This window comes from Neophocaena asiaeorientalis, unplaced genomic scaffold, assembly GCF_003031525.2.
Source record: "Neophocaena asiaeorientalis asiaeorientalis breed wild unplaced genomic scaffold, Neophocaena_asiaeorientalis_V1.1 scaffold140, whole genome shotgun sequence".
In the NCBI taxonomy this organism is placed as follows: domain Eukaryota; kingdom Metazoa; phylum Chordata; class Mammalia; order Artiodactyla; family Phocoenidae; genus Neophocaena; species Neophocaena asiaeorientalis.
This window is the reverse complement of record NW_020173729.1, coordinates 1,278,617-1,305,660: the sequence shown is the minus strand read 5'-3', so window position 1 is coordinate 1,305,660 and position 27,044 is coordinate 1,278,617. Positions and strand designations below refer to the sequence as shown.

The 27,044-nt window shown below is 38.6% G+C and overlaps 1 protein-coding gene and 1 non-coding gene across 2 annotated transcripts; one reads left to right on the top strand and one right to left on the bottom strand.

Annotated features, from left to right (window-relative positions):
• The first annotated feature begins 191 nt into the window (after positions 1-191).
• On the top strand, positions 192-17,637 carry ZBTB1 (zinc finger and BTB domain containing 1). The gene is made up of 2 exons (XM_024750843.1): positions 192-873; positions 14,284-17,637. The coding sequence occupies exon 2, from the start codon at positions 14,302-14,304 to the stop codon at positions 16,441-16,443; it is 2,142 nt and encodes a 713-aa protein (XP_024606611.1). The 5' UTR covers positions 192-873; positions 14,284-14,301; the 3' UTR covers positions 16,444-17,637.
• Positions 17,638-26,554: 8,917 nt separating this feature from the next.
• On the bottom strand, positions 26,555-26,623 carry LOC112403416 (small nucleolar RNA SNORD2). Its single transcript, XR_003003904.1, has one exon. It is a non-coding gene; the product is annotated as a small nucleolar RNA SNORD2 (small nucleolar RNA).
• Between the last annotated feature and the right edge of the window lie 421 nt (positions 26,624-27,044).

Genomic DNA, 27,044 nt, shown 5'->3' with positions numbered 1-27,044 from the left:
GGAGATGGGGGCGGGGAAGGATGCTCCCGCGTGTTCGCGGAAAGAGGGGTGAGGGCGCGGGGCCAGGGAAGCTGAGCCACGGGAGCCTGGGAGGGGAGGCCGGCTGGGCGGGGTGGAGCATGGCGGGGGAAGTGACTCAAGGCCAGAGGCGGACAGGCCCACGGAAGGCAAGGGTGGGGGAGGCGCGGGGAATGGGCGATCCTGAATCGACTGGCCGCGCACGACTCAGGGCAAGGGTGCCGGCGCCCCCAGAACGCCAGGGACGTACTGTGAGGGACTGCCTAACTGCTGAGCCCTTTGGGGCCGGGGTCTGACATCTGGAGGGAGTGGGAAAGCAGCATCCTGCCCTTGGGGAGTCGGGAGGAGCCCAGTCTCATCCAGCTGTGCAAACAGGAGGAGGAGGAGGAGGTCCCAAGCCTACCCTTGGGAAAGGGGCGAGAGGGGTGGTCAGGCCGCCGCCGCGCCGGCCCCCGCGGTGCGGGTTGCGCCAGCCTCCTCGGAGCCCGACGCAGAAACTTGTTGCAACAAACAGGCGACCGCGGGTGCCCCTAGCAGCCAGCGGCGGAGTGGGTGGGCGGTCGAGAGGGAGGGGAAGGCTGGCGGACGCCGCAGCGAACTGGTGGGCAGACCCGGAGTCGCCGCGTAAGCGGGGCCGGCTCAGTGCGGTGCGGCAGGCGCGGCTGTGCGGCAGCGGAAGTCCTTTGTTGCAGCACAGTCCCTGGCAGAGCCAGAGCCTCTCCGCGCAGCCCAGCCCGAGCGCCGCGCGCCGCCGCCACTGCAGCTCTCGGCCCTTCTGCCTCCGCCCGCCTTTCCCGTGGCCGATTTGCCTTAAACTCCCTAAAATCTCCGCAGCCCCGGTTCCTGCTGCGGCCGGTGAGTATTTGCCAGTTGTGGGGCTATTTGCGCAACTTTGGCCCGGGCCGGAAGGCGGCGGGCAGCGGGCTTGGCGGAGTGCGGGTCCGGAGCAGCGCCGACCAGTGCGGGGAGCCGGAGCGCGGCGGGCGCGCGGCGAGGACCCGGCCACGGGTGGCTGCTGGGCCGCCTGCTTGATCCCGCCGCCCGCCGGCGCGCCTGGTCGGGGACGTGTGGCCTCCCTGGGTCGGAGGCGAAGCCCCCACGGAGACTAGTTCCCAAATTAGTTACCTTCTTTTTCCTTTCTTTCTCTGCCTTTATTTTTTTGAGGGGGGAGGGGAGGTGTAGACGGGAGGCGGGAGGACCCGGTTGATTGACGTGCCCAGAGCCCGCTTCTCTCAACTTACAGCCGCAGCTCCTTGGCGGGTGGGAGGGGAAGTGTCCCGGAGCCCGAGGCCGCAGACTTGGGCGCGCTCCGAGGGAGGAGGCGTAAGAGCCGTGCAAATTCTTGCCACGCTTTTTCCCACTCCCTCCCGGCACACAAGCTTTTTGTTCAGTAAAAAGTGGTAGGTCTCGGGTTTGGGGATTTTCGGTGGAAAGATCTGTTTCTTGGGAAGAGAGTGCTTTCGCTTCCAGTGGCGGGCGCTTGCTAGAAGTTCTGTTAGTGTTCGGTAAATGTGTTGGATGTAGATCAGGAGTTGTTACCAATAAAATATGTAGGTTTGGGTCTGAGCTCAGCCACCCTCCCAGTCTCCCTTCCTACCTAAGCAGCGCGTCTGCGTGATCTGAAAGGTTGACATGACATTTTCCAAATTGGGAGCGTCAGGGAGATGTTGATGAAAGTCCTTGATGTTTTCTGGGGACAGTATGGAATTTGTCTGTATGTAATAATATTCCTAAATCAAGCTTCAACGTGGTAGGTACACGCAGTTTATTTATTGGCCTAAGTATATTTCCATGCAGTATGTATCACGACAGGAAAACTATGCCAGGAACAATTTTCCCTTTGACACTCGATCCCAAGAAGTGGTCCCAGGCTTTCTGAGACTTAGAATCAGTCTCTTGAGCTGAAGTTCAAGGCACTCTGGAGCAGATTTGATGAAGGATGCAGTTCTCATGATAACTCCAAAGCAATCACCACCCGCTCCTTTGAAATTATGAAATTTTGTCATTGCAAATGGATATGATGAGGACACTTGGAATACAAAACGATGAAGCTTGAATGATGGCTGGCCATCAGAACCTCAAAACTCCTTTTGAATCACTTGCTGGATATAATAAAGTCTCAATAATAACTGAACGTATTTGGAAGCTAGATGGGGCTTCCTCATCTTAAACAGAGAAAATTGAAGCCTAGTGGAGGTGCAGTGCTTTCCCAAAGATTGATAAAATAATGACAGTCTACAAGTAGAGCTTTCAATCAGCATCTTACATTCATTTTAAAAGTAGATTTCTCCATTACGACCAAATTTTCATGGTATAGAAAAATAACTCACGTTGAGCAATCTTACCTGAAGCCTTTCTATTCTTCCTACCCCAACACGGCCTAAATTGGAGGCAGTGGGGAGCCCTGGTTGCATCATTGTCGGAGAAAAGAGAAACCGTATTTAACCAGGACCTTAGCAGGGCAGAGCACAGTCTCAGCCACTTGCTGTTGACCTTGTGTTTGATTTCGCTTTAACACAGCTAAATTTTTGTACTGTTTCCTCATTCTCCTCTTTTGCCAGGCTCCAGGAAAGGTATAGTCCATGGAGCTTTTTAAGGGTATTTCTGTGTTCCTTGCAGGACAGCCATTCTAATGTGCAAGAGAAAAGAAGTGCCTGCTTTCAGGCCTCTCTTCCATCCAGGAAAAGTGCTAAGCCTTTCCTATGAAGCTTCTGGCCCAAAGGGGAGGAAACCATTTGGGATAAAAATGCAGAAATTTTTCCATAGATTTTTACTTTTAAGCCACAATCTGTTGTCTTCCAAAAAAGAATTGAGATATATTTGAAAAAAATTGAGATATATTTGCCTGAGAGGTCATTTTGGTGTCTATAGGATTTTTTTTCTCCTGATTTTTTCTTCTTGTGCTGGTATCTCTTACCATAAAATATTGACATTATTCTTATACTCTTATGGGAACCAAATTAAAAGGGATTAGTGTCTCTTTTTTTCTTAGAATGGAAATGCTTTTATATAAAATTCATGCTCTTTGTAAAAATTCAGCCTATACCGAAGTAGATAAAAAACAAAAATGAAAGTCATTTCTGACTCCCACTCCCCAGAGGTAATCTCTGTTAACAGTCAATTTCTTGTTTAAAATGAGAGAAAGCAACATTTGGTCATACTGTGCTGCTGTGTGTGCCTCACCCTGGCTAGGGATGGCCGTGATGATTCATGGGCTCATGTTCTCTATTCACTGCTCAGGTTGGTGAGAATTGGCCAGGTAGAGGAAAGGGAATGTTTTGCATTGGACTGATTTAAATTCTATGATTTAGTAGCAGACATGAGAGCTCAAATACAACAGGGCTGCTATTGTAGGTTTGTCCTTATGAAGTACTTACTGTAGCTTGGTGGGCTAGTTCTCACACTTTTAATGTTAATGTTGGTGTCAAGCATTTGATGGGTTGATTTATACTTGCCAAACTCATTAAAACAAAACAAAACAAAACCCTCACATTTGTAAAGAGTTTCATAATCTATAGTTGGGAAGGAGTGGGTATACTTGCCATTAAGGCCACTGCCAAGATAATCCCTGTGCTGTTACGGGATGAGAGGTCCCTCTTGATCTATATCCAGAGGTAGCATACCAAACATCAAGGAAAGGAAATTAGAGGAAAGAAGGGGATTCATGACTGTGGTTTTCAGATGTGGCCTAGAAGGAGACGGTACATATTTAAGGTAGATTTCTAAGTATACTTACATTGTGCCATGTATAGTTATCTGTATAAGAAGTCTTAGTCAGAGTACAGAATCACTTATTCCTTAGCCTGGTATATTCAAGAAGAGTAAGCTGTGAAGTAATTGATGTTCTGAAAACAAATCCCCAAAATAGTACATAGAAGTTAAATCACAGCATTTGTTATTTGAGAGTGTTGGGAACAAATCATTTGCAAAATAAAATCGGCAAATTAAAGAAAGAATTAAATTGCCAACCAGATTTTCTATTTGTTGTCTGTGTGAGATGCATGCGATCCTTTTTAGAGATAACTGAAGAGCTCCATCCTCACTTTAAATCTTTTGTATTAGGGGAGGGCTTCCTCTGATGGGCCGTGGGAGTCAGAAGATGGAAGCGGAGATGGGGAGCGCAGGGCATTCTGCCTGCAATATGGGGCTTTATGAGAATGGGGTGACTCTGGGAGGCTTAGAATGTCCAAGGGGACATGTTAGTTAATAGTCATTGCCAGAAAGAGTGTTTTCTGGTTTACAAAAACAGAAACTTAGGGCTCTGAATGAAAAGGGTCAGAGTTTGAGTCCCATCTTACAAGATGAGCGCTTGAGTACCAACCACTGAACCTGTTTCCTCATTCACAAAATGAGGATAATAAAGATACCTACCTCGGGGTTGTTATAAGGATCAGTTGTATAATGTATGGGAAATCACTTTGTAGATTTTTGACTACTATATAAACGTTGCCATAATTGAAATAATGCAAAAAATTGATAAGCAAAATAAAACTTCCTTTCTTCAACACTTATTCATTCAAAAACTGATCAAATATCAACTAAATGTCAGGCAACTGTTAGAGGCTCAGGGGATACAGCAATGACTAAGACAGTGCCGTGATCTCAAGCAGCTTACAGCAAAGCAGGGGAACCATATCATTATAATCCCTGCTGTGAGTGTGATGATAGACATAGCATCCCAGTTTGGATGATACATTATTTTTCACCCTATAGTTGTAGGTATAGACTGTTTTGGAAGCACAGAAGACTTATCTACCTTACTCTGGAATCAGAAAGAATGTCCTGAAGAGAGTGAGCTGGATGTTGAAAAGGCTCTAAGCAAAGGGAATAGCACGTATGAAAGCATGAAGGCTTTTGCTGTGTTAGTTGCTTTGGGATGAGGGGAAATCTTAAATGTTAAATAGATTTAAGACAAAAATGGAGTTAAACTTCTTGGCATGAACATACTTTTTATGATACTCTTTTTATTGGTTTCATTGACTTAATTAGATAAGGGTGAAATTTTCAGGATTTTGGTTAGAGTAAAATGTAGCACTTGGAGCTACACAATTGGAAACAGTACAGTTAAAAAATATTATGTGTGGACTTGCTGAAAGAAGGAAACTGGGTAGTCCCTCCCATCATCTTAGAGCTGCCTCACCAGTTTTCTTTCTTCTTTTTTTTTTTTTTTTTTTTGCGGTACGAGGGCCTCTCACTCCTATGGCCTCTCCCGTTGCGGAGCACAGGCTCCGGACGCGCAGGCTCAGCAGCCATGGCTCACGGGCCCAGCCGCTCTGCAGCATGTGGGATCCTCCCAGACCGGGGCACGAACCCGTGTCCCCTGCATCAGCAGGCAGACTCTCAACCACTGCGGGAAGCCCCAGTTTTCTTTTATATATATATATCTTTATTGGAGTATAATTGCTTTATAACGTTGTGTTAGTTTCTGCTATACAACAAAGTGAATCAGCTATATGTATACATATATCCCCATATCCCCTTGCCTCAACATTTTCATGCAGCAACATTTACTGAGTACACACACTGTGTTGCAGAGAATCGAACAAGCCAAAATATTGGCCTTCAAGTTGCTCATAGTCTAGTAGGGAGACCAACATATACATAATTGTGGTAGCTGATTCTTATTTAGCGCTTGCTCCGTGACACACTGTCTTACAGTAACTAAACCCTAGGAAGGATTACAATCCCAATTCTCAGATGAGAGAACTGAGGCACAGATTGGATGCAACCTGCTCAAGTTCACACACCTAATAAGTGACAGAGCCAGAATTTGAACCCAGGCAGTCTGGTTAGTCTGTGCTTTAACATCTACTTTATGTTGCTGTTCTGATGATTTAAAAAATAGCATAATAAGTGTAAAATAAGGAGATAATACACAGAGTAATATCAAAACCTAAAACAGTGGGAGAGGGAGGTCTTGCAGAAGGCTTTCTGGAGGAGGTGATAAACTGATTCTTAAAAGATATGTGGCTGGTTCAGACAGAAGAACCAATCAGCATGAGTAAAAATGGAGGTAAGAAATACATGAAGTATATGGGCTTGGAGGATGGGGTGGTGTCCAGCAGCTTTATGCTGCTTGAACAGAAGTTTGAAGCAGGAAGTAGCCACGTAGGAGACTAGATGGGGGGGCACGGAGGGCTTTTGTATCCCTTGGGAAGGAGTTTGCTCTTCAGTCTGAGGGTATGTGAAAGGACCCACAGAAGCAGAATAACAGGGTCTGATTTTTGTTCTTTATGAATCATCTGAGGGTGAAGGATGGATTTGAGGGACCAGTTAAGGAATCTATTGTAGTAATTCAGGAGTAATGATAGAGGCCTCAGAGGACAGGGAAGGTAAAGATGGAATCGAGGGGCAAATTTGAGAAATAGTGAGAAAACTGGCAAGACTTAATAGTTAATTATGAGGAAGAAGTCCCAGGTGACTCCCAAGAATCCCGGGTGATTGGTGCATGCTGGAGAAGGGGGAGCAGCAGTTTTAGGTGGGTCCCAGACAAAGTCACAGCGTGAGTACGCTGGAATAGATAGAAGTTCCACAAGATGAACCCTAAGAATATGAATGCCACGTGCAAAAAGGGACTTCCTGGTGAAGCTGCTTTTTGCTGAGAGAAGCCTGCTCTTCACCCCAGTGCCCTCTGGTGGTCAGAAGATGCCATGTTGTCTCTTTAGGATAAACAGATCAACATTTAGACTGCCTGAATTAAATGCTTTTCCTCTTCCACTCCTGGAGGAAGAGAGGAAAATTTCAGGAGCCCCTATGTTCCCTTTGCTTTCTGTGTGGATGAATTCATTTCCCAGACCTAAGAGCTTAACTACAGTAACACCTCAGTTATTCAGTTATTTGGTTGACAACCCCAGCTATCCAGTGGCCTGACCTGAAACGAAAGAGTAAGGCAATTTGTTGCCTGTCAACAATTAAGATAGATTAAACAAAGTGCATGAATTAAAACCTTATCTTATTCATAGAACACTGCCCTAGGTCCTCACAGAAAATTAAATTATTTATGTAGATTCAGTTTCAATGAGTTTTTTTCTAATTTCATAACTCATAACAGATTGAAATGGCGGGCAGCAGGAGATCAGCACACCTTTTACAAGTGACAGCTGTTGGCCTGACAAGTAGGGAGACAGAAAAATACCATCCAACAAACTACAGTCTCCAAGAGCATAACAGCCTCAGGCCATTTTGTGCAGGTGCAAACAACCCTTGCAAATTTGAACAGCTATTTTTCAGGAAGACATAATTGATGCAGAGAAGCAAGCAGACAGCTAGGTGTTGCTATATATGGGGGCAGCTGTTAGAATAGAAGGAAGAACCCTAGACCAGGATTGAGGAGACCAAGGTCCCATCCTGTCAGCCACGAAAACAAGACATGACTTTGAGTACGTGACTCAGGGCCTCCATTTGTTTTCTTATCTATGATGTAGTGGGTTGAACTTGATCATCACTTGGTAAAATTCTGTGAACTTTGTTCACAATGATGACATTAATGTTTAAGAAAAATCCTATTACTCTTGGATTGAAAAGACAAACATTTGTCATCTCTAGTTTATACAAGAGTTCTGTTTAGAAGTATGCTTATCTCTATTTAATACATGAGGAAAGCAGGCTTAGAGAGGTGAAGAAAATTCGTAGCTGAATAAGTAGGAGAGCTGGTATTCAAATCTATCGGTGTCTGCTCCCTGGGCTCTTTTTTAACACTTTCATTTAACAAGCATGCATTAAGTGCCAACTACATGGGCAGTGTGCTAGGCACGGGGAACACAAAGGCCATTTAGCCTCGTCCCCATCCTGAAGAGTTGAGTGTAGTAGGCATTGCTGTACAGTCCCTCTGTTAGTCCTAAAGATGCAAGTACTACTACAGCACAGTTAGGACAAATGAACACACAGCTCCATTTGGGTTTTTAAAGACTTTAGGGTGTGAGCACAGAATGGAGCCACCATTTATAGCTTTGTTTCTATGGGAATATGTGTTTCAAGTTCCAAATAACTAACTTAAAAATAAAGTTTTGGAACATAACCCAGTTACAATTTCAGAACTTCCTGTACTAAGTACTGAATTTGCAGTCTAATAATCAGCCAGGATACTTGTTCTAAAAAGTGAATAAGATTTTCTAAACTTGATCATGTCTGTCCAATTTCAATGCCTGGAATTAAAACCTTTTATCTTTGGGAGCCTGTACAGCCAGTTCTTAGAAATCTCAAGGAGAAAACCTAAAGAATTAAGTTTAAATTTAGAGATTGGAACACTGTATACCCTAGAAAATGGAATTCTAGGAAAGAATTTTGCCAAGGTGACCTTATTTTTATAGGTGGCAAAGTCGTTAAGGCTATGATCTCAGGCTCAAGAGTCATATTGCTTGTGTTCTAATCTCACCCAGTCCTCTGTGGCCTTAGGAAGGTTATATAACATTGTGTTCTGTTTTCTTATCTGGAAATGGGTCTTAAAACAGTACGTACTTTGTAGAGTTTGTTTTGAGGATTAAATGATAAAATGATACACATATTTACATGCATACATACACGTTTTATATATAATACACTACACACACACACACACACACACACACACACACACACACACACACACACACACACACACACCTGCTTAGACTAGATCCTGGCACATTGGTACTAAGGCCAGTAAAACAAATTTACCTTCTCTCCCATTACATTTCCAAGCTTTTGTTTATGCTGCTGTGTACCTCTCCCCAATTTTTTACATACACACCAATACAGATACCTGAAATGCCTTCCCCACACCGCTTTCTATTTTTCTTTCTTCTACTCATTCATCAAGACTTCACTCAAATCCTTCCTAAAGCCCACTACTGTTCTAGTACAAGTCATGCTTTTTCTAAATGCATACTGAACTTTATTCAATATAATTCAGTACTTAATTTTTCTCAAATCATTTCTTGGTATAAAATGTAATCCCTCATATGTAATTAGCTCTACTGTATACCATCCTTCTCCACCTCAATGCTTTATGCCATGTTGGGAACATTGTAGGTGTTCAATACATTCTGATACTCTGATTTATAAACAGGGGAGAATCCTTTCACTACATTTCAAGCTTCTTAAGAAGCTAGTCTATAGCCCACAGGTTAAATCCATATACATACATTCAGTCATATAAGACATAGAAATAGGTACAAGGAAATGAATGTAGGTACTTCAATGTCCCTTGAGACCCAGAGGTAATTGTTAGTAGTTCAGAGATTGGGACACTGAACTGTAGACTCACTGAGGCTATGCAAATATTTCTCAGGGGAATGTCCTTGATAATGCAAGTCTGGGACGCAGAGGGTGGTTGTTTACCTTATGGAAGGAGTCACTCAAAAATTCCTTTAAGTTGCTTCTTCATTCACTTTATATGCTTATTTATAGACCCTTAAATTATCATTTCACTAAGGCTAAGGCAAAAGAAACGTCCAGCAAAACTTTTTTTCCATTTAAGAGACTTAGCAAAGAAGGAAAAGTATTTCTGAAACCTTACTGTGTCAGTGAGAAATTTACTGAAACAGCGTACAGAGTATAATTTAGGGAACACGTCTGCTGAGTGAGACTAGATGTGCATATATAGGTATAACCACATTACAGATAGAGTTCAGAGGGCGTAGTTTCTTGTGCAAGGGCCTTAACAAACGCTATGATAAGGACTCATGCCCAGTCCTTGCTGACTGTTCTTTACATATGGGGGTACACTGCATGATACCAAGGAGCATGTAGTAACCACAGTTCAGTGGTTAGTACCCAGCTGCGTGGGCAGGAATCCTAGTACCTATAATACTTTACCACAGTTAATCCTTGATACATTGTTTAACAGCACAACATCTTTGTCCTTCTATGAAATCAGCATGTTGGACTAGATTAGATCTCTAAGCTCTAAAAGCCTATGAATATCTAAATTACTGAATATTCTTAATGTGTTTGGTAGCTGTTTTTGAATTTGAGATGAGCTGGTTAAACTTTTTCAAACAAAAATTTTTTAAATTCAGTGTAAACTTTTTTGCATCACCTACCTCCTTATTCCTCTGGAGAACTGCATCCACACTTGGTATCCTAGCCTTAGGAGAACCCTTGGCTTTGGATCACGTTTGAAGTTTCTGCTCTCAACCCCAGCCCTTGAAGAACTTCTAGCTGTACAAACTTGTTCTACCAGTGATGTAGCTAGTAACACAAACAAAAGCAATCACACAATGCCATTATAAAAACAAGAATTGAAATATAAGCAATTATTAAAAACAGGTAACAAGCTTTACTATAACAAAGTTCACTAAGTATTTTGGGTAGCATTATTAAGGATAATTTAAAAATTGAAGAGAGCAAACCTCTTTTGGAATTTGAATGAAATTATTGTTTAATTAATAAAAGTGAGTGAAATATAAACATTTTAATGCAAAAATTATTCTCAAGACATAACAAGCTAAAAGTCTCACAGGAATTTAGATCCTTCACCCATGATTCCGCCTCCCACCTTTTTGTTTATTTGTTTTTGTTTTGCTGTTATTAAGCCTTCTTAAAGCTTTTCTGAATGAGGTGTAACAAGAACAGAGTTGTTGGTACAATGTGTGAATGATTGCTATTAAAAGTTACTCTCCCTAAAATCCACTTTACTCAGAACTTGGGCATTTGCATAATAACATTGGAGAAACTACAGTTTTAGGTCAGCCTAGGAGCTGTAGTGTTAGCATTAATTTTTGACAAAAAGGTACTTGTTCAGCTTCCAGCCATAAGAGGCGAAGATAGAAATACAGAGGGATGTGGAGGCAGTGGGATTCATACCCGGGTGTGTCTGACCTGGAGCCCTGTTCTCTCCACCACAGCACAGTGCCTTCACGTACAGAGTAGGCACTCTGCAGAGTACACGTTCAATGAAGTCACTCGTCTAGAACAAGTTAAAATTCCCCTCAGTGAGGCATCCTTGAGATGATAGAATACCTATGCTATTGCTGATTCTCAGTACTTTATACAGTGCCTGGTACACTAAAATACTCAACAGATGTTTGTTGAATTAATAAGTGTGTGTTAAAATGCTGTTGATGCTCTTATATGCTTTAGTGTCTTGTTTATGTTAATACAGAATGTATGTTCACTAATTGAATTATGACTATAGCTACCGATGTGTCTATCATATCGGTCTTCTATGTAGCTGCATTAATTTTGGTTGCTGACCATAAAACTGCTTTTCCTTTAGATTAGAAGGGTCCTTGGAACTTTTAAGCTCTTCGTGTCATTATTTCAAGCACAGGGCATTTAAAACCTGAAAGTTTTAACAGATAAACTATTGGCTTTCATACTGCTGGGCTCTTATATGGAAGGAAACTGTAAGATTATCTCGTCAAACTTACCTCCTACGCTTAAGGAAGCATCACCACTGTCACAATTGCCACTGTTACTTCCATTAATTATCACGTGCCAAGCACTATACAGTTTGCACATTGCTCCTATGAACCTTAATGTCTGATGTGTTTTTTGAGGTATTATTATTTAACATCTTTATTGGAGTATAATTGCTTTACAATGGTGTGTTAGTTTCTGCTGTATAACAAAGTGAATCAGCTATACATGTACGCATATCCCCATATCTCCTCCCTCTTGTGTCTCCCTCTCACCCTCCCTATCCCACCCCTCTAGGTGGTCACAAAGCACCGAGCTGATCACCGTACAGCTGTGCTATGTTGCTGCTTCCCACTAGCTCTTTTACATTTGGTGGTGTATATATGTCCATGCCACTTTCTTGAGGTATTATTATCCCCACTTTGACAGTTCAGGAAACTTGGAGTCAATGAGGACAAGCAAGTTACCTAAGGTGGCAAAGCTAGGTTGGAACTCAGGCCTGTCTGATCCAAAGCCTGTGCTCTTTTCACTGTACCATACTGTCCTCAACAATATTTCATCCCTGCTTCTACACGGGGCACTCATTATCCTCTAGATGAGTTCGTTTCATTTTTGAACAACTCTTATTACTAGGGAAAAAAAATTGAGATAATATCTATCCCTCTACCTCCTTTTTCATTAAAGGTCTCTCTGAATCCTGTAAAATGTCTATAGACCTAGAAATCTCATCCTACAAAAAATGGGCTTGGGGTCAGCATTTTTCTGTGTGTGTGTGTGTGTGTGTGTGTGTGTGTGTGTGTGTGTTTGTGTGTGTGTGTGTGTTTTAACCCTTTGAATAAGGTTTTGTTGTTTGGATTTGTTTTATGTAATTGTAATCGTTACATAATTTCATAGCCTGTGTTTATTTACTTGACTTTCCATCCTGAAAACTTTTCTTATTTCCTTCTACAGCCTTCATTCATAAATATAATTTTCATAAAGGCCACATATGGTGAATTTTAAGAAGTAGATTTACCTTGGTTTACTTACAACTACCTTATTGCGAGGCATTTCAAGTTATAAATAACACATTGATAAAGATCTGCGCATACATTGCATTTTGTATATGGGTACATACTGAGCATGACTCTTCAATTCTAGTACAGATATCTGAGTTACACAAGGCTGAAATATTGGACCTTCTTGAAATACTTGATTTGGCTTACAGAAAAGGCCTAGAGGTTGCAAGTTTAGGAAGGCAGCAGGTCTCATTATAAGCCACCTTCATTTCACCAGGTGCCCATGCCTACTGTGTTACCCTGTCTTCAGGCAGGAAGAAGGAGGCAGAGTGGCCTTAGGTAGTCGGGGAAAGGGGTATGTCATCCACATGTGATCTGGGACAAACAGTTTATAAAAAACAAGTGGAAGTTAGTGAAGTTAGATAATCTTTTAATTTCTACTGTAGGGAATGAAGGGTTTGTGGACTGAAGAGTGAACGTTTTATTTCTCTGAACAGCTTGTTAAATGTTCTTCTTATGCTCAGTCAAATTGTGTAAGATGTTTTTGAGTAGATGATAGATTCTGAAGTATTATATGTACAGATTAAAAATTAAGGCTAAAATTTGATCTTATTTTCGCTTTGTAATGTAATAGGACTTACAGTGCTTTTAATATTCTCCTCTCCTCTCTTTATTCCTTGTCAGCTCCATACATTAAAAATATTTATATGTTGATAAGTGAAGAAAATTGGTTGCAGAAAGGTGTATACAGTACAATACCATTTAGGTAAAAAACAAACAAAAACAACAACAAAAGCAAAACTATGTGCCTGGCACGTCGTAGGTACTCAATAGCTGTTGACTCTGTAGGTATAGCATAAACAGATTTGAAGATATACGATTGGAGAGGCTACCTCTGGAAAGAGGTGTGCAACCTAAGGTGTGTTTTTATTCTATGTACTTTTATGTTTCAGTTTTTTTCAATGAACGTGTGTTACTTTTGTATTTTTTTAATGATTGAAAAGTGAAGAAAAATTTACAATCTAAGGATAGATATCTCCTTCCCAAATAGATCCACTGTTTCTTTATACTGTAAAGTGCAAGCCAAGCAATATAAGACAGATACTCTGACTCTATAGAATTATTGCCTCTCCAATAATCAAGAAAAGAGAGGAGCATTGATCAAACCTATTTGCTTGGCGCCATTTCCATGTAATCTAATAAGCTTTTGTAAATAGAATTTTTCTAAGGAAATTTTCAACCATGCAAAAATAGAACTATATCTGCCTCCTAGCGTCAATAGTTCTCAACACATGGCCTGTTCTGTATCATCTATAGCCCCCACACCCACCCCACTGGATTATTTGCAAGCATATCTTAGATATTTCATCAATAAATACAGCAGTCTATGTATCTAAAAGATAAGGATGCTTTTAACACAACCAGCATACCCATATCACACTTAAGGATGAGCAGTCATTCCTTTATATCAATCATCTAAGAAGTTTTTCATACTCTGAGACTGAATTACTAACTTTCAGTTTAAATTGCTATTTTATTTAACTTTCATTGTTTGTATCCTTCAAGTACTTTTTTTTTTTTCAAGTACTTTTAAACTAGTGTCTTTTTTCCTTTCAAATTTAGTATACATTTTTTCCCTAAAGGCGTAATGAAACCAAAACTGTATGGTTTTTGCTTTTGATACCTTTGCTTGTATTTCTTAAAATAAAAACGAGATGCTTGAATAAATGGCTGGGTATCTTCACCTTCAAGTTTTAAAAATGATTCAGGTATATGTTATTGTTCTTTACTACATTAGACTGGAAAGCTAGCCATACCTTGATTGTAATAGTAAATTCACACAAGTCACAGGTCATGATCAAAATTATTCTTTTTTTAAGTGCTTTTCTGATATCCTGTCTGACTTTAATATTTTTGTTTTACATAGGTCTCTAATTAATAGAAGATGGCAAAGCCCAGCCACAGCAGCTACGTCCTTCAGCAGCTAAACAACCAAAGGGAATGGGGTTTCCTCTGTGACTGTTGTATTGCAATTGATGACATTTACTTTCAAGCACACAAAGCAGTTCTAGCTGCCTGTAGCTCCTATTTTAGAATGTTTTTCATGAATCATCAGCATAGTACTGCACAGCTGAATCTCAGCAACATGAAAATTAGTGCCGAGTGTTTTGATCTTATTTTGCAGTTTATGTATTTAGGAAAAATTATGACAGCTCCTTCCAGTTTTGAGCAGTTTAAAGTGGCAATGAACTACCTACAGCTGTACAATGTTCCTGACTGTTTAGAAGACATACAGGATGCAGATTGTTCTAGTTCAAAATGTTCATCTTCTGCTTCTAGCAACCAGAACAGCAAAATGATATTTGGGGTAAGAATGTATGAAGACACTGTGGCTAGAAATGGCAGTGAAGCCAATAGATGGTGTGCAGAGCCAAGTTCAACAGTAAATACACCACATAATAGAGAGCCTGATGAAGAGTCTTTGCAATTAGGTAATTTTCCTGAACCATTATTTGATGTATGTAAGAAGAGTTCTGTGTCCAAATTATCTACTCCAAAAGAACGTGTCTCACGACGCTTTGGACGGAGTTTTACCTGTGATAGTTGTGGATTTGGCTTTAGCTGTGAGAAGTTACTAGATGAGCATGTGCTAACCTGTACTAACAGACATTCATACCAAAATACAAGATCCTACCACAGAATAGTGGATATTAGAGATGGAAAAGACAGTAACATCAAAGCTGAATTTGTTGAAAAGGATTCTTCTAAGACATTTTCTGCACAGACGGACAAATACAGAGGAGACACAAGCCAGGCTGCTGATGACTCAACTTCAACCACTGGAAGCAGAAAAAGTAGCACAGTGGAGTCTGAACTAGCCAGTGAAGAAAAAAGCAGAGCTGCTGAGAGGAAAAGAATCATTATCAAGATGGAACCAGAAGATATCCCTACAGATGAACTGAAAGACTTTAACATTATTAAAGTTACTGATAAAGACTGTAATGAGTCCACTGACAATGATGAATTAGAAGATGAGCCTGAAGAGACATTTTATAGATACTATGTTCAAGAAGATGTCAGTATTAAAAAAAGTGGGAGGAAAGCTCTGAAACCTCGGATGTCAATAAACACTGATGAAAGAGGTGGTTTAGAAAATATGAGGCCCCCTAACAACAGCAGTCCAGTACAAGAGGATACTGAAAACGCATCCTGTGAGTTGTGTGGGCTCACAATAACTGAGGAGGACCTGTCATCTCATTACTTAGCCAAACACATCGAAAATATCTGTGCATGTGGCAAATGTGGACAAATACTTGTGAAGGGTAGACAGCTTCAGGAACATGCCCAGAGATGTGGAGAGCCCCAAGACCTGACAATGAACGGGTTAGGAAGTACTGAGGAGAAGATGGACATGGAAGAGAATCCTGACGAACAGTCTGAAATCAGGGATATGTTTGTTGAAATGTTGGATGATTTTAGGGACAATCATTTCCAGATAAACAATATCCAAAAAAAGCAGTTATTTAAACATTCTGCCTGTCCTTTTCGATGTCCTAATTGTGGCCAGCGTTTTGAAACTGAAAATCTAGTGGTTGAACATATGTCTAGTTGCCTAGACCAAGACATGTTCAAGAGTGCCATCATGGAAGAGAATGAAAGGGATCACAGACGAAAGCATTTTTGTAATCTGTGTGGGAAAGGATTTTATCAGCGGTGTCACTTAAGAGAACACTATACTGTTCACACCAAGGAAAAACAGTTTGTTTGTCAGACATGTGGAAAGCAGTTTTTAAGGGAACGTCAGTTGCGACTCCACAATGATATGCACAAAGGCATGGCCAGGTATGTCTGTTCCATTTGTGATCAAGGCAACTTCAGAAAACATGACCATGTACGGCATATGATTTCTCATTTATCTGCTGGTGAGACTATATGCCAGGTCTGCTTTCAGATATTCCCAAACAATGAACAGTTGGAACAGCACATGGATGTTCACCTGTATACATGTGGAATATGTGGAGCAAAGTTTAATTTGAGGAAAGATATGAGATCACATTATAATGCCAAGCATTTGAAAAGAACATAAGTGATTTTCTACTGTATAATGTTTAGCTGATAGGAGACAAAACACCAAAGCAAAGGATATGAGCTATTTAGAAAATGAATTTATAAGATGAATTGTTGAAAAAAATTTTAAGGCCCTTTACCTTTAATATTTTTTGTTTAGGATCTTAAGTATCTACATTTTAGGTGTTATTAAATGTTTATCATTTTTGTTATTTTTAATAGAATTCTTTGTTTTTAGTTTGTTTTAGCTATATTAAAATTACTTTTAAATGTAGACTACAAGTGGTTGTTACCCCTTCAGTGACTATTAAAGTTTAGTTTTTTATCAATAAGGTGATGACTTCACTATTTTTATGTGTTTTTTTTTTTTCTAAAGTTACCCTGTGAAATTTTAAATCCAACATCATTGGCCATTCCTGTTTAAATTTTTTTAAAAAATTGTTTGTTTTAAATAATTAGTTATTTGAAACTATCCCATTCACTGTAGCTTTTTTTTTTTTTTGGAAGTTGAACGGTGATTTAGCCACTGTTTATTCCCTGTCTTATCAATGAAATTCGTATTCTTAAATTGACAACTTAATAGGCAGGTTAGGTGCACTGAATCTAACCTTGAAGGTTGACATGGGCTCAAACTTGGCCTAAAAAGATTGATGAACCTAAGGAAATTCCTATAAATGAATATTTCCTATAATTGATAAAATATTATCATTTAATAATCACATTTAAAACTTATATTAAGTGTAAAACCCAATGACTTTACCCCACTTGAGAAATTAGTGGGGACAAGTCATTTTGTTTTGTGATATTAAATTTAACTATGATAGTTAATTAAAAAGGCATATCTTGTATTCATTTAAAATAATTTAAAATATTCTGATTTCTAAAGTGTGTTAGTTTATGAATTATTTTTGTTTATAAATAGACTTTAATAGCTTTCTAGGAATATGACATCTAAAGGAAAATGATTTTTCACCTTTAAAATGACATACTTTTGGAACTTTGAGATTTGAGAAAGCTGCCATGTATATTGACAAATCTAATAAAGAAATCAATTACAAATCTGGTTGTTCTATCAAAGTAGAGTGTGCAAAAGTCATGTCTTGTGTTTTATACTAAGATTTGGAGAGAGAATGTGTTATGGCAAATTGCAGTTTATCAACATGCTTTATTTTTTTTTCTGTAAAGGACTAAAATTTGAGAACCGTAAAGTAATCACAGAACATATAAGTGGAAATAGTTTATCATTTTTAAGATAAAGTAGTATTACCGTTAGTTGTTGCTGACACAGGGTCTACACGAATTACATGTGAATTAAAACACTGGCAAAACTGGCCCACCAATCAACATATCTGTTGAATAGAATGCCTTTTAATGTGAATTGCTTGCATTATAATGCCCTTCTCATAATGAAAGGGATTTTAAATAACTCCTATATTTGCATTATAATGCCCTTCTCATAATGAAAGGGATTTTAAATAACTCCTGTATTTAAAAGTATAATTTTGTGATTATGAACAGTAATTTAACGGTATTGTTCTTTTTGTTTACATCACATTTTTAAGATATGCAAGTCATATTTTTGTATACAATTTGCATAAAAGAACAAGTTGCCAAGAGAATTGAGAGACATATTGACTAGCATAGGTTTAGTTGAAAGAGTGTGAGCTCAGAGATTTGTGGGGAAACGTTGAGGTGTTAAGTAAGAATTGAAATAGTACAGGAGCCATGCAGTATTAGAACAAGTAGAGATGGGGGAAATACACAAAAAGATAAATGAGAAATCAGGAATTTTTAAAAAGCCATATTGTAGAAAAAGCAAGAAAATTGATTCATCTTAGCCTTGGGTACAATAGTTTATCAAGTAATTAGATCTGAAATACAACTTTAAATGAAATATGATATATATATTACTGATAGGAACCTAATAAGAGTTCTGTAACTAACCCAGAGACCATCAGAGTAAAGAGAGAATATCGACTCAAAACAAATTTCCAAACTATATAGCATCTTAGCGGACATCATTTTCTTTGGGACCACTTTTTTCCATGACCCTCTTTAAAACCTCTATTGCAATGGCTTTCCCACCATTAAAGAACAGGGGTCTTTCTAAATACTACCACTCTGTAAAAAGGATTGTTTAATCCATTAGGAAAGGGGGTTTAGTTTTAGACACATACTAACAGCCAAGAATTAGCAAGCAAATATATAAACATTAAACATAATCTCTAATTTTACATAACTGAGGTGTTTATAGTTTCAGAAAGCCATACCTCACGATGTGTTTTCTCCCAGTTTCATGTTACAGGACACACACACCTTTTGTTTTGTTTTGCAACTAGCTACAGCAGCACGAGCTTCTTTGAGTATAATGTACAATTTTCCTTATTAAGGCAAAGAGTTCATTTAAAGACTACTTGCCTTTTAAAACTAGGGAGAATTAAACCTATCCAACACCTCTCTCCAGCCCTGTTTCCTCTCACTTCTTTCCTCTCTCTCCCGCGGTGGAGCTACAGAGCTGTACCTACTTACTATTGCTTCTTGCCCTCCAGTGCTGTGAAGGCAATGAATCAAGGTTGTGGAAGTTGCCTTCTCCTCCTGCCTTTATAATTTATGTGATTAGGCTCCAAATCTGAAAATGAAGGGGAAATCTAGATAGATGTATGTGGAATCTTGTTTCTCTTTTTGTCTCACATAGAGTCTTGCTTAAAGGGCCTTTTCTACTCCAACAGAAATCCTGGAGGAATGGAGTCAGTGCTTAACCAATTACAGTGCAGCTCAGCTGTTTATAACTTTTTAGTAAACAGGACTAAGAATCTGAGAGGTTAATAAAGCACAACTAAAGCAGTAGTGGATTACAACTCAGAAATTTGTCTTAATCTCTCCCATATTTTTAAAGTAAAAATATTCAGAGAAATGACTCACGTGAGTAAAACGGTACATGGCTAATTTTTAATGCATGAAGTTTGAGTATGAACAAAAATTAGAAAAAAGAACATAAGGATTCCAGGGGCTAGGTATAAAAATTAAAGAATTAAAATAAGGACAGGGCTTCCCTGGTGGCACAGTGGTTGAGAGTCCGCCTGCCGATGCAGGGGACACGGTTCGTGCCCCGGTCCGGGAAGATCCCACATGCCGTGGAGCGGCTGGGCCCATGAGCCATGGCTGCTGAGCCTGCGCATCCGGAGCCTGTGCTCCGCAACGGGAGAGGCCACAGCTGTGAGAGGCCTGCGTACCGCAAAAAAATAAAATAAGGACAGAGCTTTCTTAGCACCAATTAAAAGGAAAAATAATAGACTAAGTAAAAATCGTACTTAAGTACTGTAGTTGAGAACAAAAATATGAACAAGGTATAAAAATTGAATAAAAAAATAAACATTTGAAGTTTTCTAGGTGAGGTGAGTAGAATGGAAGTTATTTGATAGGTTCAAACAATTTGACTGAACTAATTCAATTAGAGCTACAGAATGCCTAATAAAACAAATTTTATGAACATGCCAAGGATATGCATAAATATGTGATATAATATACCAAAGTTTATATTCTAAAACGAGTGGGAAGAGAGGCTCGTGGTGGTTGGCAACTTTCTCATTGATTAAACAATACCTATTCCTCTATATCATTAGTTAAGGAACTTCTGTATTTAATAGATCTCTGGAAAATTCCCCAAAGAACCAGTCTAACAGTTAAGTTAAACATTAAACTTGTCATTGTTGTTAACAAAACACTAAATTAGTACCAACCAGAAGAGAAAACCTGAGTGTGTATGTGCACGCATGGTTGAGAATAAAGCAATTTGGTATATTAATTCTAAATGGGTTTTATGAGTTACACATTTCTTTTTTTTGCCATTAATCTACTTTGATCAGTTCCTCACCACCACCACCTCTTTTGTAACATATGCTTCTCAGCGATACAAGCCTGTGCTGTAAAGGCACCCTAGCATTGATAATGCCTAAGATCCCAGGGTATCAAAAGGCACTGTGGGAACATATCCTTGTGGAATGTCTCCCATCTCCTGATACCTGAGGTGCAGTAAATGGGGTGACAGGATGAATGCCAGGGAACTGAAGCAAGTAGAGTTAGATTTGGTGTTAAGAACTTGAAGCTGTGGCCCGGATTTGGAAACCTATGAACCACCCATCCCAGGGCTCTCAGTAATCCCATCATCCATTTCATTAGCACTCTTTGTACTCTGCTAAACGCTTTACAGATTAATTTTAATTAATACAGCCTTATAAGGTAAGTATTCTAATTTTCCAGATGGGAGACTGAGGTTCAGAGACACTGAGTATTTTTCCTAAGATCACACAGAAACTAAATCCTAGAGCTGGAATTTGAAACTAGGCCTATTTGATTTCTACATTCCTACTTAACCACTAAGGTACATATTCCACCTAACAAAAAGTACAAAGAAAGGCCTTTTCAGCTCAGTAACACATGTGACAAAGCTTCTATGAGACTCTGTGCTCCTTGTTCATCATCTGTCATCTACTGCGCTTAGTAAGGTAGCTGGTAATAGTGGGTACCTAATGAACATGTTGAATAATGTGAAAATACACCAGTCAGAAGCAAAACATTTGTATTTGAGCGGATCATTCAGAATGATCTTTAGAAATAATTACTAAGTACTCTTATGTTTTAATTTTCCTTTATTTAAACTTAAAACATTAAGTGGTATATCAGCCATTTTTCTGGGCCCATGATAGGTGCTCAACTAAAAACTAATTTGAGTTCAACTTCTGTATTTCTACCTCTGACTTTTTGCCCCTCTGTTTTCCCTATTCCCCATCTTGATGTTTTAATCTCTCCCACCAGTCACCATTTCCTTTTATCAGTTATGAGACTGATAAGTAGACTAACTCAAATCATTTGAAAATCTTCCCACAAAAAATCAGGACCCCAGAGTAATCAGTTTTCCTCTTTTTGCCTTAACAGATGATGTGGATAAGAAATTTTTCATTTGTTTGGCTAAAAAACAGAACAAAATACTTAATTACCATATTGTAATTGATTAAAGTTTATAGAGCAATCTAAGTTTGTCTAAAAATAAAAGTCGGTTCTAGGGGCTTCCCTGGTGGCGCAGTGGTTGAGAGTCCACCTGCCGATGAAGGGGACATGGGTTCGTGCCCTGGTCCGGGAGGATCCCACATGCTGTGGAGCGGCTGGGCCCGAGAGCCATGGCCGCTGAGCCTGAGCGTCCGGAGCTCCTACCCAAAAAAAAAAAAAAAAAAAGTCGGTTCTAGCCATTTATAATTCAATTTACCAAAAATACCTATGTATTTCTAGTGTAAACTTAACAATGTTACTTGTAAAAGAAATGACATTTCAGGAAACAACAGTTGAATATCCACCCTAACCTAGCAGCAAACCTTTAAGCAATGAATAGCCTAATGGTTTAAGTGAAACAACGCCCCTCCCAATCTAATCTGATTTTAATTTCATGCATCTATTGCCTGATTTCTAAAACCTATACAATAGATTTTACTATTACTATGTTAAGTCTACTACTTTAATGATCTCTCTACCAACTGCCAAATGTTATTTTTTTTGAAGTGAGAATAGAAGAGTAAATGGTGAAGATTCCATAGATAATATTTATATAATCACTTAGGTGGCCCACTTTCATTGCCTTCTGTCAAACTCAAGGACCTATTCCTTGGTAACATATGGGCAGAGTCTCATAATAAGACCAGGTGAAATTTAGCCACTTATAAATTTATATGCGGGTAAGAGGCAAAAGTGCAAGGGTTTAGAATGTTTGTGTCTCTAAATATTGGTAAATATAAATATTAACTAAATGACAATAGCGGCTTATAAATTTATGCTAATTTTGAACCAATTTAATACCACTTACATACTTACATGCATGTGCTTAGTTGACTTTAGCATTAAGAAGTTAAATCCGGACTTCCCTGGTGGCGTGGTGGTTGGGAGTCTGCCTGCCAATGCAGGGTACACGGGTTTGGGCCCTGGCCTGGGAAGATCCCACATGCCCTGGCAACGAACAGTGGCTTCTGCTCTCCACGGCTAGAGAAAGCCCGCATGCAGCAGGGAAGGCCCAACACAGCCATAAATAAATAAATAACTTTAAAAAAAAAAAAAAAAAAAAAAGAAGTTAAATCCATATAAGTTGCTCTCTTACTATTTTTAGGAGAACCAAATCATTGAGGTCCATTATTAGTGGCAGAATTGTTCATCCTTTCTATCAGAATCCACCACAGATCACTAGTGGGCAGGAAGCCATTTATAATTTTACTCATCATCTTACTCATTTGCTGATAAAAAAGATGGTGTGAAGATTACAGTTCAGTATTTGGCTCTGAATTAAATGTATCAATGTACTAATCACCACTGTAATACGTAAAGGTCACAGGAAACTCTAGGGCCAAAGGATGACGCAAATGTAAAAGACATGATTTCATGAGTCAGGAATATTAATAATTTTATCTGAGAAAATTTGCATAACTCTGTACTTACCTATTTGAGAAAGGAATAGTTAGGTAGACAGCTTATGAAATTCCAGGTAAGCTTTATTTTTAAAGTTACTATGTTGTTTTTATTCTACTTCAACCAGTTGCTTCTACCAATCAAAATCAGCAGAGCTCATTTTTAGATGACAGAAATATAAACATCCAGATTATGAAAGTCATCGTTTCTTTCAAATGCTTCTGTGTTCCCTGATGTGGAAAAAAATATTTAAGAGACAATTTCCTTTTTACAAAATTAGGGCAAATCATTGCTGTGAAAAATATAATTCTACCCAGAATCACTGGGGCAGCTTAGGAATTTGAAGGAAAGTTCTTCCTCGTGTGTGTGTGTGTGTGTGTGTGTGTGTGTGTATTTTCATTTGCAGAGTGTAAAACACTTAACATTGAAGAAAAACAATGTTAGCTTGATGGCTGAAGGCACTCAGTAAAAAGAATACGAACTTGTTAGATCTATGTTTCATTCAGAGATTTGCTATTAACAAGTTCATTGTAAAATTATTTTAGTTGAAAGAAAACACTTTTTTTTTTTTAAGAAAACAATTTTTAACTGCTTCCTTCCTCCCTACTTTCCTCCACCTGGCTGCCCTCCTATCTTTCTGTTACATCTTTATGAGCCCTACCCGTTATAGCTCACGTAAGAGAAAAAAAAAAAAAGGTGCCCCAATAGCTGAAAAATTATATTGGTAAAAAGAACACCTTATATTTAAAGGGTACAGTGAGTTACATTGGGGAATAAATTAAATAAATCCAAGTTCTAGGATCTGTGCTTTTGTTCCCATTCTTTATTCTAGTAACAGTGTGCTGGCCTGGTGCCAAAAGTCATGAAATTCTGACCTAAGAATTATGTTGTATCTTGTAGAGCAGTCAACTTGTAATATTATTTTTCTTGAGTTTTGTCTTTTTCTGTGTGGCAGTGGTCAAATAGGGCCTTCTAAACCTCTGGAGAAGTGAGATCTGAATTTGGAGAGGACATGGGGAAGAATCAATCTTCAACAGATAATCTTTAAGTCCAGACCCAGGAATATCAGATCTGAAGTGACAGCATCTTTTCTGTCTTCTGACAAACCTCATCAACCCCAAAAGTTCCAGTTGCAAGGATCCAAGAAAACTCAGTAAAGATTACTTTGGAATCACTTTGTTGTGACAAAATCGATTCATGGTGACTCTCCTGTTATTTGTGAAAAATCAGCTAAAGAAAAGTAACTAGAATATTCATACAACATCAGTGGTTAAAGCTACACTAAAATAAAACTCTATATACTAATTCTCTTCAAGAATCCCTCCTAAAAGAAAAGGGCTTGCTAGGCTACTATAAATACATTATAAAGTGAGGTAATCACATATCTGTGTAAACGCATAAAACTCTAAACTTAAATGGAATTACAGTTTACATATCATGAAATGTAGTTTCAAAAATTTCACCCCAAAATCTGTAGCTTAGAGTATAAATAAAAAGATGTGGGGACTTCCCTGGCAGTTCAGTGGTTGGACATTACTCTCCAATGCAGGGGGGTGCAGGTTCGATCCCTGGTTGGGGAGCTAGTATCCCACATGCCTCGCGGCCAAAAACCCAAGACATAAAAACGGAAGCAATATTGTTACAAAATTCAATAAAGACTTCCCAAAAAATGGCCCACATCAAAAATAATCTTAAAAAAAAAAGATGGGCTTCCCTGGTGGCACAGTGGTTGAGAGTCCGCCTGCCGTTGCAGGGGACACGGGTTCGTGCCCCGGTCCGGGAAGATCACACATGCCTCGGAGCGGCTGCGCCCGTGAGCCATGGCCGCTGAGTCTGCGCGTCCAGAGCCTGTTGCTCTTCAACGGGAGAGGCCACAACAGTGAGAGGCCCGCGTACCGCAAAAAAAAAAAGATGTGGGTACAGAGAAAAAATCGTGTAAGACCAATATTTTACCAAGAAAAGATAATCTAGTTATTGCTTACTGTAATGTAACATTTGCCTTTCTTCTTTTTTCACTGTATATACCAGTCACAAACTTGATTATTAATATTGATGAGGCTCCCTTTTAAGTCTGTTACTTGAAGGAAAAACAGAAGTGGTATTATTTCAACAGTGGTATATTTTCACAAATCACAGACAACCAAGAAGAATGTATCTTAAGACACATTATTTTCTTCTCAACTTAGCAATGTAACCTAAAAACGCAGAATAAGCTTCTGTTAAACATTTTTCTTGGTATTGATATAAAATACCATGCTTCTCAGCTTTAAAATTTCAAGATAAAATTCAACTAAGTATTGAATGAAACAATGGTTAACATGTTTAAAAAACCTTTCATGGGAAAATGAAATGTTTGATGATATTTTAACCTGAAGATAGATAGATACACATTTCTCAACCATATGAATCTTATAGCCATATTATTTCCATATTGTGAGTATATTTGTAGTTTTGGTTAACAGCATACCCAACTCAATATCATCATCAATATTATTATTATTGTTTCTTCTGCAATATCAAGATGTTATATATTTTCAGAAATGTTTATTTTGTTTTTATGCCTATGTTTTCAAATGTTATAATAAGGAGTTACACAAAGAGATCTAACTTAGAGTATATATAATGGCAGATGAAGAATTTAAGTCAATTAACATCTCTAGCTATAAAGTAGGAATAACATGACTATTCATTCTAATAATTAGACTAACAAAAAATCAGAAAGAGTTAATTAGAATGTGATAATGGGTACAGGGGTGAAAAGGGAGATGAGAAATCCACTAAAGACTTCAAATTCATATGAATTCACCTGCTTTAAGAGAAATATAATAAATAAGCTTAAAGTGTTAGAGTCTAAAACAAAAACAAAAACTATAGCTAGTCATCTAGAAACATGAAGAAGCATATAGAACTGCAGACTTCTAACAAATAAATAGGAAACAGTAAAGATGAATACTATCAATTATTAAAGGTGTCAGATCAATATAATAGAAACTCAACAGATAATTTTTGATTTACTGGTGGAATTAGATTTACAAAAGAAATATGGCTTAAATTCTGACTGTACTAAACTACAAATGTAATGAATTACAGTAATTATAAGTGATATAGATGCATTCCATAATGTGATTATTTTCTGTATATTAGTATAAAATGGTGTTACTGGGTTACATAGAGAATTTTTGTTACATTTTTTAATCCATTGCTTTACCTAATAAAATTTCCTCCTCTATGTCCAGAAGTTAAAATGTCTGTATATTACTTTTATTTATACTGTACTTTTCCAACCTGGCTCTTTCAAAAAAATTATTTGATTGAAAAGTTATCAATCCTTTTCATTCTATAATACCAAAATAATAAAGTATTTGATATAGCTAATTATGGTATTTCTGAGCAGCTTATGAAGTGCACAAAGATTAACTAAAATTCTTATTTCCAAATCCTGGTTTCTTTCAATATAGAATGACTAGAAAAGTACTATCTCAGAGCAAACACAAACGGCAACAAATTAAGTTTCCTCATAATATAAAAATAGATAATTATTTATAAAAATCTACTGACATAGTATTTAGTTCTTTTAGAGGGTTTAATCCATTTCTCAAAATAATTTATTCAGAGAAATAACTTCCTTACCAATATAATTCATTTTGTTCATTTTCAGTTTAGGACGTTGTTTTTCTTTTTTCAAGTGATAAGCAATGAGTTTTCTCTTCATTTCAGGTAAGTCCTGAAAGATAATTGCCATAATTTCACAGAAGTTAATAAGCATTAGCAATAATGGCATGTTGAATCTTAGTCTCCACTTGTAAGACAACAGCTTCACTTCTTTCAGATTATTCCACAAGAGTCTGTCCTCGAGATTAGCACTCTACAAAACTGAAGAAGGTATAGTTTGTCTGCTATTGCACAGATTCACTTCTTTTCTGGAAAAGCCTCTCTTCCAGGTTTGGGACGCTTAGGCTTCCATACAAGCACTACCATGCTTAGCCATACAAGGCTAAGCATGGTAGTGTCCTACCCCAGGCTACTGTGTATCTACAGTTCAATTAGAACTTTCAAAGACTGAGTTTCTTAAGACTCAAAGAAACAGATGGTGAAATTTTTCCTAGAGTGACAGGTGACTGGAGAAATGTTTTGGGACAAGGTACATCCAAAGAATTATAAAACTGTAGTATT

Coding starts and splice junctions, on each gene's coding strand:
- ZBTB1 (XM_024750843.1), top strand. CDS start 14,302: ATGGCAAAGCCCAGCCACAGCAGCTACGTCCTTCAGCAGCTAAACAAC.